The following is a 16,453-nucleotide window of genomic DNA, read 5'->3' as shown; positions in this document are numbered from 1 at the left end:
TCTCTCTTTCTCTCTCTCTCTCTCTCTCTCTCTCTCTCTCTCTCTCTCTCTCTCTCTCTCTCTTTTCTATGCATATATTTTCCTGTAAGTCGCCCTCTCGAGCACTGATCCACTTGGTGATAAAAGAAACAACCCTTCCACCCTTTTCTCTCCCTTTTTTCTGTCTTGTGAGGTCACCTCAACTTGGATCAGGTAAAAATAGCAGCCTTTACATCAAAACAATATGCCTACTGATCCTTACTTAGATTCGCTGCACCCAACCCATTCACAGGACTTACTGATGAATCACAATGTCTGAAAATGTTTTAGGCGTACACACAGTAAGTGAACAGGAACCACCGCATCTGTTCTTCTCTTCCAATTACTAACAGACTACCTGTTCCATCCACCGTCTTATGTGGCCAACCTGTCTTATTTTACCAACACACACACAAGCCAAAGGTGTATGTAATTTGTGTAACATGGTGTGTTTAGTGATGGAGAAAACGAGAGAAAGAGAGAGAGAGAGAGAGAGACAGAGTGAGAGGTTTTCTACCTGTGTGAATATTGTACCATTGCCATCACTTCCATTATTATTATTGCTCTGCAGTCATTTAGAGAAAGACATCCTTCCCTTCACCTCCATATGGGCCTTAACCACACACACAAACCCTGAAACACACTGACAAACACTAACACACTTATCCTACCATCTACACACACATACACACTTCACTTAAAGTGCATCTATTCCTGAAACACGCTTTTAACCTAGTGTCCGGTCGGTGCAACAATTACGTTAACACGCTTTTTTCCTGGACACATTTAAAAAAAAAGACTTCATACAGACACATATACAGTACACAGACACATACTCAAACTTAAAATTGACTTTTGAATAGTGATATTAGCAAAAGAACGTGTGCTGTAAAAGATCGGGTTTGCTTAGTCTCTGAAATATCCAATAGAAAAGTCATGAATGAAATCTTGAACATCTTAAATATTTTTCCTAGACTCCAAGGTGCATCACCTCTCTGATTTTTACTCAGAAAGACAGACCACATGAGGATGCAAAAGCCACTAAACGCTACATGCATCAAAAATAAGATGATGATATTAACCGAATGCTCTCAGCACATAATATACATTAAGGCGGTCTAAGCGAATTTACGCGTTTTAGACCATAAAACATTTTTTGTTACATACCGGAAACATCTCCTCACTATCTGCTTGCTGCCTGTCCGCTGATCAAACTGTAAAAAAAACGCGATCTCTGTAGACAGCCCAGGCTTCACAAACGGCAATATCAACATAGTGGCCAAACCTAGCACCACAAAACAAAACAAAGTATTCCAGCCAATAAACGACAAAAAGGATTTGGGGGTGGGGGTTGGCCGCGTTCATGAAAGCAGGGAGGGGGAGGGGGAGGAGTTAGCTACGCTCCGTCTGTTTGAAAACAGTTCAAACGTCAACAATAACTAACGTCTCGCAGATTCGCTTAGAGAGCCTTTAATCATTTGCTTATGCTCAAATCCGATTAATCCCAGAATCCCAATAGTACAGGTTTGTTAGCAGAATCCGTCAAATGCCACATCGATTTTCCAGCAAAGTCCTTAAAGTGCACAAAAGACGAATGTGAAATGACGATGGATCACATTCAAACTTGGGTTGCTTGTGAGTACATGGACCTGAAAACAATCCGAATGTGGAAGCCACATGCATTACAGTGTCCCATATATGTGGTTCAGTTTCTTCATTTTAATTTTTGAATTTTGATTTTCATCATTTGCAATGTTTCTAGATGCGTCTTTAGTGTTTTCTAAGGGCTTTTTTACACCTGGTCACGTCATGTGTTTTCTCTGATCGGAAAGCTATCTGATTTGTTAAAACTGTTCCATTTACATTTGGCCACATCCTGTAAATGTGTCTTTGCAAAACGGATATGAATTCGATCTTCTACTCCCGTTAGGGTTAGGGGAGCAAAATGCAAATACACTATTCATTACTCCACCTTAAAAAACTTAAGATGACGTTTATGCAACAAAAGGCAGCACTTGCTGTATGTTGTACTGTATGTTGGGCAGGGGACGTGCCTTTCCTTGCTCGGCATGAGCTGGAGCGTGCAGTACAGAGCAGCAGGAGAGTGACGGCGCGATGATTTAACGTACAGGACCATGACGAAGAAAAGCGTTCACAAAACTCTCTCTCAAAGTTTTATTTCTTGTTTAATGTCATTCGAGTTTTAAATTGGACTCTTATTGGTTCTAGAAAGCTTTTTAGATGCTGTCGTCGCTCCATAAAACATAAGTGCGTCGTCTTTGTTTGTTTGCCTCTTTGCTGGCTAACTTCCGGGTCACGTGCTTACATTTGGGTGGAGTTATGCACTGACATATGTGGTTTGATCAACCAGATGTACTTACACTTGTCCAGTTTCGTCTGTAATGCGTCTCAGACCACCTCCTGAAGTGGTTTGAGCGATCGGATTTAAATCCAGGGTTCCCACACCTTAGTTAACTTCAAATTCACAGATCTTGCAAGGACTTTCCAGGTCCAATAACCCTAAAATTCAAAGACTAAATGTGGGGACACATTTCAAGTGAGAGCAAGGTTACATCGTGTTGCCTTTTAGGATACATTGTTACAGTTCCCTTTCGAGGGAACTTGCACTGCGTCACTGCGAAGACACTTTGGGGACGCCTCCAGAGGTAAGTGCGTCTGAATGTGTATATCAAATTCAACCAATGGTAAGGCTTAACGACAAAGACAGGGTGACGTGGGAGCCAGGAAGTATATCGCTATGTGAAATATTGCTTTTTTAAAAGATGGCTTTACAGGGACGCAGGAAGTATGGCAAAAGAGACGCAGCTTCTTGTTCCCTTCTCAGGGAACAACAGTTACATACGTAACCCAAGACGTTTTCATGTGTCAAACACAACTATGCAAAAAAGCATTTTGGTATGAATCAACATTTCGCATACAGAAGATATAAGCATTTAAAGCATACAGTTTAGCATATGTGCTTAAAAAGTCTAGAATTTTTATGATATTATCCTACACTACACAGGGAATAATATGGATTTTTTTATCCATATCTATATCTATAAAATAAATGCAAGCACTTTAAATTACCTGTATCTATGTATGTATATTTTCAAAAACTTCCCAGGGCCTTGAATTTTCCCCCCAGATTCACAAACTTTCAAGGATTGCAAGGACCTGTGGGAACTCGTCTCGAAAATGTTTCGGAGGGCATTTACACCTGTTCTTTTTACGATCTAATAGCTATCCGATCAGGGAAAACTCATGAAGTGACCAGGTGTAAAAATCCCCCAACTGTCTATTATGCTTGTCCAGTGGAATTGCATGAACTTAGAGGGTTTTGCAGTGAAAGACAGTAAACATTTTTGAGTACCATTTTTTTATTGTGGAAGAATCATCTGAGACAGAGTTTACACTTTAATGTACACTAAGAGCATCACCAAGTTCACGCTTTCTGGGAAAATCAACCTTCAAATGGTTTGTTTCGGGACATTAACTGGGACGAGGAGGATACATACAGTATTTTAACATCAACTAAATAGGACACTTCACCTTTAAATAAACCATAACAAAGACCTTATCCTGGCTCCTGAGCAAACTTCTTTTGGATGTCACCCGCATGAGTGCCATTGCTCCATGCATTACAGCCTGCTCAGCTCACACCTCTAGCAAACTTAAACTAGAAATGCACTTCTTTCCAAATTGCATACTGTACCATACCATAATTGACAATGCTGAGACGCACATATACAGATACACAGAAGCGAATGCTACCGCCTATCTTGGTCCATATTAGCGTTTAAGCTGTCATCTTCTCCATAGCATTAAAATGAGAAGATATGTGTGAGTGCAGACAGAGAGAGATGGATAAATAGATAGAATTAGAAAGAATGACAAGCAGTATCTTCTCTGGCCTTCAGCTGTTCTCTCTTATTACATAACATTGCTATGGAAACAGCTGCGCATGGCAGTGCTAAGGTGTGTCCAGAAACTAAGAAAGTCTTCTACAGGCAAAACCATATATTTTGTTATACTCTCTCTCTCTCTCTCTCACTTTTCCTGACTCTTGTCCTCTCTCTCTCTCTACGCTGTGTATGTGCCAGTAGTGAAGTCACAGACTGGCACGAAGCATGCAGCCAATAGCCAGCGCAGTCACGACTCAGGAAACTGCCAAGTAAGAGCTGTACTTTGGCAACACACATACGGTACACAAGCAGTAGCACTGTTAGGACTGTTTGTGATGTTTGTTTAAAATAAAAGCATTAATAAATGGTACATTACTCATTTAAAAACTAATTTGTATGTAAATAAAGTAATTACAAAGGTTCTTTTTCATGTCAGAGCTCTGGTGTGGCAGTTATACCAGAAATATAATACCAGAGTCAGGTTCGATTTTTTCCTGTGATGTTCATATCCTATGTTCACCTCTGTCTCTCTTTTAAACACTGCATGCTGTAAATACTGTATTGTGCATGCAGTTTTACTCTATGCATGAAGACCTAATATATACAGTGAGGTGCAAAGTCTGTATCTAGAAGTACATTTATGCATTTGGCAAATGCTTTAATTTAAAGCAACGCATTCAAACTATACAGTACATTGTTTTACTAGTATGTGTGTTCCCTGGGAATCGAACCCCCAACATTTGCATATAAAGGGATAGTGCCCTAAAAATGAAAATTTGGGAATAATTTTCTAAATCTTTATGAATTTATTTTTTTCTGGTGTACACAAAAGAAGATATTTTCATAAATCATGGTAAGCACACAGCAGATTGTAATCATTGACTTCCATAGTAGGAATACAAACATTATGGAAGTATTGTGATAAATGATGAAGATATTTTGATAAATGATGCGATATGTGTTTTTCCTACTATAAAAGTCAATGGTGACAATCAGCATGTCTAACATCATTTCTTGAAAATATCTTCTTTTGTGTTCATCAGAAAAAAGAAATTCATACAGGTTTAGAACAACATGAGGATGGGAAAATTATGACATAATTTTCATTTTTGGGTAAACAATCCCTTTAACGCAATTATCTGTGAAGTGAGCCAAACGGACACTGTAAAATTGAAGTAAAAAATGTAATTTAAAATGTTTTGCAAATTACAAGCATAACAATTTAAGTTAAATTTTTATTTGAAATATTAACATAACTTAAAAACATTTCTTAGTGTTTGTTGTGCCTCTCTTTTTGTTTAATGACAGAATGTATTTGAGGTGACATGAACTACACAAACCCAGATGATCCAGATTGTAACAGCATGCTTTAAGAAATGTTAAAAAAACATTTTCTGTGCTTCAAACAAGAAAATCTGTTATGTTATCAACAAAAATGTTATAACTGCTTTATATCACAGTTTTCAAAATCCCTGACCTTTGTTTAACTGAAAAAGATGTTTAATAAAATTACATTTTATTGTGGTCTTTATTCAGTACAGCAGTGGTTCTCAAACGTGTCCCCTTGTATAAGTCAGGGGTTTTCAAACTGGGGTCCGGGGACCCCCAGGGGTCATCCAAAAGGTTTCAAAGGGCCTCAGAAAATTAAAGTAAATTAAAGAGTGTATATGTAGCCAATTATTTAAATTTGTAAACAAATTGCTCTCTTTATAATATAACAATGACTATTTATCTAACATAGTTTAAATGTTTTATAAAATAAAATTATATATATTTTAGAAAAAGAGGGACTCCTTGCAAAAGGTTCCTCATATGTGGGGGTCCCTGCCGTCAAAAAGTTGAAAAATCCCTGATATAAGGTGCATACCTTTGCACCCCCCCCCAAGGAAAATTCATGACATAAAACAGTCTCAAACTTAAAATTTGAATTAAACAAAACATATTAAATTATACAATATACTGTAGTGCTGTTGGTAGCTATATTTTTCTGAGATTTGATTACACAGAATTTATGATAAATTAATGTATTTTATAAAATGTCATAAAACTGGGACCCTTGGCACCATCTTGCACCCCCTAGTTTGAGAACCATTGCAGTACAACATAAAATATAGTAATAAATAATTCATGGACACTGACGGATTCGTATAGAGTACTGCAAAAAAACGTGATTATATATGTAAAATATACGTGTTTAATAGTTTACAGTGAAGTTACTGTAGTTCAGCATGAGCAATAGACTATCCACTGTTACCGATGACCCTGCTGTGACCAATATCAAACTTCACTCATGAGAGTATGTCACTCTGCCATCACGCTTCATTGACAACTCGATGTCAAATCTGTGATGTGAAACTAAAACATACAACTACTAGAGTTTCAGACATGACGGAGAAGCTCTTAGGAGAATAGTGCATCCAGAGCCCATAACCAACACCCTTCATTTAAAATAAAAAACCACTGGACATCATATGAAGACTATAATATCATGGATCCAGAGCAACACTTACTTTAGTAATGCTTTTGTATGGATCTCAGACAGCACAGTAGAGTGCATGTGTGTGTGTCTATGTGTTTGGGTAAAGGTGTATATGAGTCCGACTGTAAACAGAAATTTAAAGCTTCAGGAATCAGCAAGGAGTAGGATGCATTTTTTCATCAATGTGCAGCTCGTACACACACGCTTACACACACAGATACTGCTGTGAAAGCCAGCTGATGCTTACAAATGTGTCCAATGTGCACACGCAGCAGTCGACGGTGAGTAAAAATGTGTGTATTGAAGATGTAGTTAATGATTAGCCGTGTTAGCAGTTGTGTGTGTGGATCTGCTGTGTCTAAAAGCAGAGCTAGTTGATTGATTATCTGCAGTAGTGAAAAGCAGGTTACTGCAGCAGCTAACCAAAACATACACATACGCTAACAAACACAGCTTTCGCCTCTGCTCGCTTTGCTCCTGTATGTTCCTCTCAATCCTCCCTCCCCCTTCCACACCTATCCTCCACATTTTTTTCTCACCTTTCCTTCCGTTCTACTTTAAAAAGGTTTAAAAACAGGACGGTGAATTCTGTGACCATAAAATTGAAGTATACAGTATGCTGTCGTCAAGTAAATCCCAATCCTAAACAATTTGGAATTTGGTGTTACAATGCCATTACTGGTCACTAGCAGTGTTATGCTGGTGTCCCTGCACTCTACAAAATGCTGGGTTGTTTTTAACCAATGGTTGGGTAGTGTATGGACAAGCTTAACCTCTATAAATTTAACCCTTGAATCTTGATGATGCTTAAATTGACCTATGCTGGGTTCAACCCAAAATGCTTATTTTTTAACACATGGTTGAATTAAACATGAACATTTTCAAGGTGAATTTAAATCAATGGTTGGGTTTGTCCATATTCTACTTAACCATGGGTTAAAAAAGACCAGTCATGGCTTCAGGAATGTCATGTTTCCAAGGGAATGTTACTGTCAATTATGTGTGTCATGAAAAAAAAGGCTAAGACATTCTGGGTTGTTTCATCACATTGCTTGGTTAAATATATACTAAACCCAACTGGGTTAAAATTATCCTAGAAATTTTGGGTTAATTTTAACCCAATGACTAGGGGTTGAAACAACCTAGAATTTTTAAATAAAGTATCATAGATTTGAGACAACATTAAAGGGACATACCATAAAACCATTAAAGGGTCCTAACCATATCTGCCTAGAAAATCGCAACTTTTAATTTCCCGTCGGTCTTATTACACAATGTAACTACAGAAGAGTCAATTTTTAAATAGGAAAAATATTGAAACTCTATTTTTTAGCACAATGCTAATGGTCTAATCAGATTCAATGGATTATGCTAAGCAATGCTAAAAGTGGTACCGCCAGACCCGGAGATCAGCTGAATGGATTCCAAAACGGTAAGAATCAAATGTTTAACTAGGGGAGCTGGAAAATGTGCATATTTTCGAAAAAAGTGGAATGTCCCATTAAGGAATAGACCGAATAATTATAACTAGGGGAACCTGTTAAGTAGCTGAACCAGCAAGATTGCTCTAGTCGGTCAAATTAATCAGCAAATAAGAATTTTATTATGGTGAGCAAAATAGATAATCCATTATCAACAACATCATCAACAGCAACAAAATTGATGTCGTTCTAAACGGTAGGTTTTCCCCTCCATGTTGAATTCCTCCACCAGCTGATCTCTGTATCTCCACCAGCAATTCTTCTTTCCACACCAACACCTTTTCTCACTCCTTCTCTCTCTCTCACTCTCTTTATCACTCTCTCTCTCTCTAATTTTCCAATACTCCAAAGCCCAGGGGAGTAGATTAATGGAGTCACATGACCCTGCCTTCTTTAGCACTGCAATACTACAACACCCCCCAACACACACCCATCTCTCTCTCTCTCTCTCTCTCTCTCTCTCTCTCTCTCTCTCTCTCTCTCTCTCTCTCTCTCCCTCTCTCTCTCATCTTGCTTGCTCTCTTTCTCCTTCCCTGCGAGGTGACATTTCAGACGTAGCCTGATGGTTGCTCCCTACAGTGCCGCTGTGATCTGCCTTGTGTCTGAGATTTCACTGTGTGTGTGTGAGCGTGTGTGTGTTCTCATTAAGGTATGAGGGAGCCTGTGTCCAACCAGACCTCAGCTGTGCATTGCTCTGGTCTGCTGTGTACATTGCTTTGGTTCACACACAGGGATTTTGAAGGCATTAGTGGCATAATGGTTAAAGAGTTGAGCTTGAAACCCAAGAGTTTCCGGTTTGAGCCTTGAGCAAGCCACTTTTCCACCATTGCTCCCCAAGGCTGAAGTGATAGCAGCCCACTTAGGGTTCCCACACCTTAGTTAACTTCAAATTTAAGGACCTTTCAAGGACTTTACAGGTCCAATACCCTCAAATTCAAGAACTAAAGGTGGGGACATATTTCAAGTAAGAGCAAGGTTACATTGTGTTACCTTTAAATATACATTGTTACAGTTCCCTTTCGAGGGAACTCACGCTGCGTCACTGCGCTGACACTTTCGGGATGCCTCCAATGGTAAGTGCATCTGAATGTGTATATCGAATTCAACCAATTGTGAGGCTTTACGACAAAGACAGGGTGGAGCGGGAGCCTAAAAGTACTGTATATTGCTATTTGAAATATTGTCAAAGACGGCGTTACAGGGACGCAGGAAGTATGGCAAAGGAGACGCAGTGCCTCGTTCCCTTCTCAGGAAACAACGGTTACATACGTAACCCAACATGTTTTCATTTGTCAAACACAACTATGCAAAAAAGCATTTGGGTATGAATCAACATACGCATACAGAAGATACAAGCATTTAAAGCGAACAGTTTAGCACGTGTGCTTAAAAAGTCTAAAATTTTACGATATTATCCTACACTACACAGGGAATAATATGGATTTTTTCCCGAAAACTTCTTGCATAAAATAGATTCAAGCACTTTCAATGACCTGTATCTATGTATGTATATTTTCAAAAGCTTCCCAGAGCCTTAAATCCCCCCCCAGATTTTCAAATAAATCAACGGCCTGTCGTCAATTATTCCTTACACATTACATGGCTACCAAATAAATTAGCAAATGGACATTGATTTTTATTAATACTGAGTTGAAACATTTTTATGTGAAAAAAAAAGAAAACCGCAGAGTCTAAGGAGACACATTACAACTTGCAATGCTGTGTAGGACACTGGTTGCCTGGGACAGTTAATTGTACAGTTTAACAGTAGTTATATGCCAATATGTGCCTTAAGAATGACACATGAAGGTATTTCAGAGAGCTGTGTAATAATTGTTTATATTGATCCATAAATACTGAAGAGTAAAATGAATACAAGGACTAGGAATATGACACCAATGTTTGTTGTGTGTATGTGTGTATAACTTACCCTGTGAGCACCACTACAAAGTCCATCACGTTCCAACCGTTTCTTAGATAGGACCCCTTGTGAAAGGCAAATCCTAGTGCCAGAATCTTAATGCCAGACTCAAAACAGAAAATAGCAATAAAATACGGCTCTGTGTCGTCCTATAGGGGAAAGAAAACAACATATTTGATCACTTGCGAATCAAAATTTTTAAGTCTTGTGTTACAGTACAGTACAGTACAGTTATTGTGTATGTATTTACAACAGGTTTTTGTGTATTTAGCACAGCAAACAGTATAGTAGGTGTAAAAGTATAGTTTCTCACGTGCGTGCATGTGTGGAGTGTTATACACTATGCTTTTGCATGCTTATAAGTGTAAGTGGATGAACATGCCTATATGCACGAGTGAAGAATAGTGTTGTATGTGTGTGTATGCGTGTGTGCATGTGCATTACCAGTCGTTCTGACAGCGGAGTTTTGTCTCCATCTGGTAAGTGTTGTTCAAGAGCCAGTACGATGCAGTTGGCAATGATGGTGGTCAAAATCATCCACTCAAACGGAGTGAGAGGCAATGTTAAGGCTCAAAACACACTGAATTTATTGTATCAAACATGGCACATTTCTAAATCAAAGTATTTTGTACACAAACTCTTTCCGGAAATGATGCATAAATGTAATCCTGTCTGTAACATCCAGGCTAAAGTCTCATAATCTAATTAGGTGCATCAAAGTGATTTCAAATTACTTTCAATCTTTGGCATTCACTTACTCAGTCAATAAGAGATATATCAAGGTTATATTTGCACAGAATGTTCTTTACATTATGCAGAAGGATTTTACGTAGAAAACATTAAATCACAAAAGCTGGGTTTTCACACACTGGGTCACAGATAACGGAGGGTTTAAATAAGCCATGTGCATTCATGTGCAGGTGATACAGAGCTGTAGGTCTGAGCTCACACAAATACATACAAAAATAAACACAAACACACACACGCTCACACATAGAAAGCTGCAGGGCTGTATTAAACAGATGAGTGCAGACAGAATCAGCCTGGCTGTAATAGAGCACTTGTTCTGCACTTACTGTATGTGTCTTTACCAGCTGCCACTGACACTGATACACAAACACTCAGCTCTTGTCAAAACTACTTATGTCATGTATGTGACACAGACACACACACAAGCACAAACACAGAAATGTACAGTCACTGTGATTTGACTAGACCAGTGTTTCTCAAATAGGGGCGGGGTCCATTTGGAAGCCATAAACTTCAAACTGGACCTTCAGTTGATTTACAATTATTTACAATGTGACAAACCAAGCATTGAAATATGCTTGAACTACACAAAAAGTAAGATTTTAGTTATTTTTATGGCAATCATATTTACATATTTCTAATTATAACAAGCTCTTTTATTGCACTGAAAAAAATAAAGGCTGGATTTACTTAAAAATATAGTGCATCATTTTTGCATTTATTTTTTTAAGTAAGTATTACATGGAATTTTAAGCAATTTATGCAATTTTTAAAAAATTTTTAAGTAAAACTTAATTAAACGGCCTGTCGTCAATTATTCCTTACACATTACATGGCTACCAAATAAATAAGCAAATGGACATTGATTTTTATTAATACTGAGTTTAAAAAATTTTTATGTGAAAAAAAGAAGACCGCAGAGTCTAATGAGAAATGTTAAAACTTGCAATGATGTGTAGAACAGTGGTTGCACTGAAAAAGATAAAGGCTGGATTTACTTAAAAATATAGTGCATAATTTTTGCATTTATTTTTTTATGCAATTAAAAAAAATTTAAGTAAATTTAATTAAAAAAGTGAATGCAGCATATTATTTTTTACAGGGTGCGTAGAAATCTGAAATGGGGATGCCTTCAAATATTGTTGACTTTGTGATGGCTTGAAGCCAAAAAGATTCCCAGTGACCTGTTATAGTCCGGTGGCTATGAGGAACCCACTTCTAGCCAAAATTAACTTGAATTTGGTTACATGTTATTTTTACCAAAATAACTTGGGAGATGTTTAATGCAACCATTGTTTGGTTTCATTTATTTATTTATTTTTGGGCTATGGTTACACGTTAGGGCTGTCACGATTATGAAATTTGGCTGGCGGTAAATTGTCTAATAAATTGTGACGTTATGACAATTAATTGCCTTTTTTATTGCGTTGACATTTAATTTTCATACATTTATTGTTCATGAAATATTTTTCATACATTGTTGTGATTATTTAAATGAAATCTTTGCGAGGTTTACCTGGCCGTAAATATTAATACACATAACACATATTTTAAAGTAATTATTAAATGAATATATCTTTCAAAAACTGAAAATTCCTGATAAGAAATAAAGTGGCTGCAAAAAAATCAGTTCCTGCAGCTCCCCCTTGTGTTTCTTAGAGAGATGTGCAATCATTGCGGTGATCGGAAAACATCGCAATGAGGTCAAACAATCGCGATGAGACGATTGTGACAGCCCTATTACACATCTATTAAATTTTCACTGACCTAATGGGCTACTAGGATTTATTTGGACAGCTATTAGACATCTTTTAAACACAAAATTGCTTGCTGGGTTGAAATCCACTGAACTAGACACTTTAACTTAAACTTTTTATAACAGCATTCATTAATGACATTCATAATGATGATACATAAAAGTTAATGACTAAAGTATTAGAGATATTTATTGATATGAGACATGCCAAAGCATTAGATATCAAATATCAAACCAAGTGACATCTGCAAAGAAATGGCCTGACATTTTGGACCAAACTTAGTTTAAAATTGTGGGATTCTTATAAACAATATAGTAAAAATCAAAATGAATCTGCACTAAATCCGCCTCTCTGTCTATCAGCAAGTGACCCTAGTTCTGTGGAAGTCAATTCAATAATTTTTGAACTGCAAAGTTTGCAAACACAGTCCTCTTAGGAAAACTAGCTGATATGCTTTTGAGAGGTCACATCATGACAGACTCATTCCTCGAACACACTCCCACCTTATTTATTCAACGCTCAATGAAACAAACAGTTAGCTCTGGGCTAACACACGGCTAGCAGTAACAATGCATGCTGGGAGACTAAAAGAAGTATCCATGGCAACCACTCGAGAACTGAAGTGAGCATGCGCAGAACAGTTGTTCTGGGGAACGAAATCTGGAGCATTAGCGCAAACCTTTCACGGCAGAGGCCAAGCAAGGAGATGCTGCAGAGTGCTATGCAGAAACCTTACAGTGTTTTATCCTTAAAGCAAACACAGCCTTCCTCCTCTTTTTTTTTACTCGTTCTCTCTCACTCTTAGTATGGATATGCGTGTTGGGCTTTCTACCTGCTAACAGTGCGGCGGCACGACGCTGATGGTACGATCCTGAAAAATAATATTGAGTTGAAGTGGTAAAGCTGTCTGCAGCTCATAATGTGCCCTTAATAATTCACAGCTCAATTTTAAGGCTCAGATAGAGAGGGAGATGGAGAGAGACAACAAGGGCAATGGAGACGAGAAGAAGAATGGGGGAGAAGAACATAAATGTATTTAAATACAGAGAAAGAAAAGAGAGAGAGATAGAGAAGAGCTGGAAAATGGAGAGTTGGCAAACAGTCTACTGCGTTGCTCTTTCAGCAGTTTAAACATGTATTAGACTAATAAGAGGTAGTGATGGTGCCAGTTTCTTTTCTTTCAATATCTTTTGCTTTAAATAAAAAGCCTACGCAAGGACCCAGTACAGCCAAAGATATAAACTGTAAGAGGTTTTAAAGTCATTTTGGTACAAGGCCTATTTTTCAATATCGAATTATAGTAGGTTTCTTAGAAAAACAAATTATTTTACTATTTAGTCAATGTCATGATCAGAAAACCATCAGTGACAGCACTGTGTACAGTATTTGGGAAAGCTGCAAATGTTCTTCCTAAAGTATACAATAGATGACACATGGGTGATTCTCGCGAAATTAGACTTATGAGGTGTCATGAAATATTTTGATAAAAAAGTAAATGCAAAGTAAGAGTATCAAAATAAGAAGTATACAGTTACAAATATCTCTTCACGTACTATTTTGCACATGATTTCAAATGCATCAAACAAACCAATTTTGTTGTTTTTTCACATTTAAAGGGGAAAATGTTCATGACCGCAACGTGTCCATGACTGGATTTGGGTTGGGTTGGTGGAAATATTTATCATTAAAAAATCTAAAAAAATAAAAAGCTTCTGTGCATGTTATACTATAAATATTTGCAGTAAAGACACATGTGGTATATTTGGTGATCATTGGTACATGTATAGACAATAATAAGGAATATACGTGTCCAAGAAAAATGTTCTCATCCTCCACAACAATTTTCAATCATTGTTTAAGCCCTCAAGGAACTAACATTTTCAAAAAAAAAATTGTTGGAAGGGACATAATTAACTGTGACACTCAAGATGGCTACCAGGTAAGCAGTTCTTATTTTTCTCTCCAGATAAAAGTTGAAATTTTGTTTGTCATAGTACCTAGACAACTTTTTAGTTCTCGAAACATGAGTTTGTAAATGCAAATATTTTATGTAATATCATGTTGCGGTAATGATAATTTTTGATAATGTTAATGTAAAAAATGTAAATAATTCTATGGGAAATATTTTTAAATCTTCTAAAAATAATGGTAATAGGAAGTTCAAACCTTAATCTTATATGTGCAAAAAAATTGGCTTCAAGGGCTTTTCAAAAAAATCTGATGCTGGACACCTTCTAAATCTGGATTTTGTGAGAATCACCCACATAGGCATTGTACATGCCCTGACCTCAATAACCTTTCACCCTCTTTAAAACCTTCCCATGATCTCCTCTCGCCCATGAGCTCACACCCTTTTCTCACCCTACCACACATTACATTATCAAGCATCAGCGTATTAATCCTTAACAGCTCACAACTAAAACTCTGTCTATTGCATTATTATAATACAATAAGTAGAGCAGTAGCAAACCAGAGGAGATCCGCTTATATCACTACCAAGTTAGACTTAACTTTGTTGCAATGCCAAGGCCCTTTAGGCTCATGTTGGTTCTCAACGAATATGTATGCCCTCCCCCTGTGCACATGTTTAAACCGAAAAGCAAATCCCTTGAGAGCTGTGCATGCGCTGTGAGAACTACATACTATAGTAAAGCTGACCTTTAAGTTGACGGCACTTTGTTAGTAGTGACAAGAACTACAAGCCAAGGCTGGTGATTGCATGTGTTTAATGCACACAGGCGTGTTGTGTTTCTTCTGTTTTGAGCGCTTACCGCACTCCAGATTTGAGCTGACAGTGTGCTTTAGGGGGAAACGGAGCTGATGAGACGAGCACATTTCAAATGAAATATAACAAACAACAGTTTCTCTCCCATCACAATAAATGAAAGAATACGCAAGACTCAGCAAGAGCTCTCGGCAACGGTGGCGATCTGCGCGTGCACGTTTAAACGCTGCCTACCTCCCCTGTTTCTTTGGCGTGCCACGCACCTTCCTGTCTACATCTTTTGCATCTTCCTCTCCTCCCTTGTTTTTCTTGCAGAGAGACCTGAATCGAGCGCGTGTGATCCATCATGCTAAAAAGCCTTCAGTTATGAATTCCCCCTCCTGTTCTATACGCTACACTAAAAATAGAAACATGACAGATTCAGGAGTCTGCTCCTTTTCTCATTGCCCATTTTTTCTTCACCCTCTTGTTTAATTTATTATTTTTAGTTAAAATCTTCTGAGTTTCTGAAGGTCCAACAGGATCACACCTACTTATTCGTTGTGTTCGCACGAGGTTCTCTTATTTCCGCTCTCTCTCTCTCTCTCTCTCCTACACTAACATCATCTCGATCCCTTCTTCCTCCATCATGGATGCCTTTAATGGTTTTCATTGCGGTAAGCCAGCGTTGGCCACTAAGCAGACTGCTGGTTGCTAGCAGTGCACACATGAGAGCTGTTTCACTGATGCAATATGCAGAAAGATCCTGAATCTGCAGCCAGAGCAACATTACATTCAACACCAACATGCTTTTATAAACAGTCCGCTCCAAAACCATGTCAAGTATTGCTCCATATTCAAGAATGAATAAAGTAGTATGAAGTTCTGATTGATGGCAATGAAATGTTTCAAATGACTATTAATCGGTCCAAATATTATTGATATCGGTTACACATTACATCGATTAGGTTTCCACCTTGAAACATATCAGTTTACTACAGCCGATCACATTGATCTGTGCTGACTGAAGCTGTGTTTGTGTGAAACTCTGATATTGATATAAATGTAGGGAAACCTCAACACGTACAGAGTTTCAACCACAAATCCAAGCGATCCCTCGCTACAGCCGTGATCTGCATGACTATAATATATCCACTACCTGTTGAAATGATGTAGTCACCTTAGAGGGGACTGAATTGATTTAATTTTAGAGGCTGTTTATACTTGGTATCAAAATGCGTTTTGGTCGATCGGATCACAAGTGGACGAGAGAGACACATATTTAAATCCATCTCTTTTGTACACTTTTGACCGCTTCTGTCCTGATTTTTGAGGGGGTGGTCTGTTGTTTAAACTGATATCAGGTGAAAGGTCCGCTGCTTGTGTTGTTAATAAACATGCTGCACAACATTTTGTACACACACACATATATATATAT

General features: G+C 37.8%; 1 protein-coding gene across 16 annotated transcripts in view; it reads right to left on the bottom strand.

The window, feature by feature from the left end:
* Positions 1–16,453, bottom strand: part of cacna1ab (calcium channel, voltage-dependent, P/Q type, alpha 1A subunit, b) — a 164,723-nt gene that overhangs the window by 86,178 nt on the left and 62,092 nt on the right. For all 16 annotated transcript variants that reach the window (XM_073811818.1, XM_073811804.1, XM_073811812.1 and 13 more), the window contains exons 4-5: positions 10,249–10,355; positions 9,814–9,953 (exon numbers count right to left, since the gene is read on the bottom strand). In XM_073811818.1, the coding sequence (XP_073667919.1) occupies positions 9,814–9,953; positions 10,249–10,355 (247 nt within the window). The remainder of the gene's footprint in view (positions 1–9,813; positions 9,954–10,248; positions 10,356–16,453) is intronic.

This window comes from Paramisgurnus dabryanus, chromosome 14 (assembly GCF_030506205.2).
Source record: "Paramisgurnus dabryanus chromosome 14, PD_genome_1.1, whole genome shotgun sequence".
NCBI lineage: Eukaryota > Metazoa > Chordata > Actinopteri > Cypriniformes > Cobitidae > Paramisgurnus > Paramisgurnus dabryanus.
Note: the sequence above shows the minus strand (reverse complement) of the source record. Positions and strands in the feature narration are given on the sequence as shown.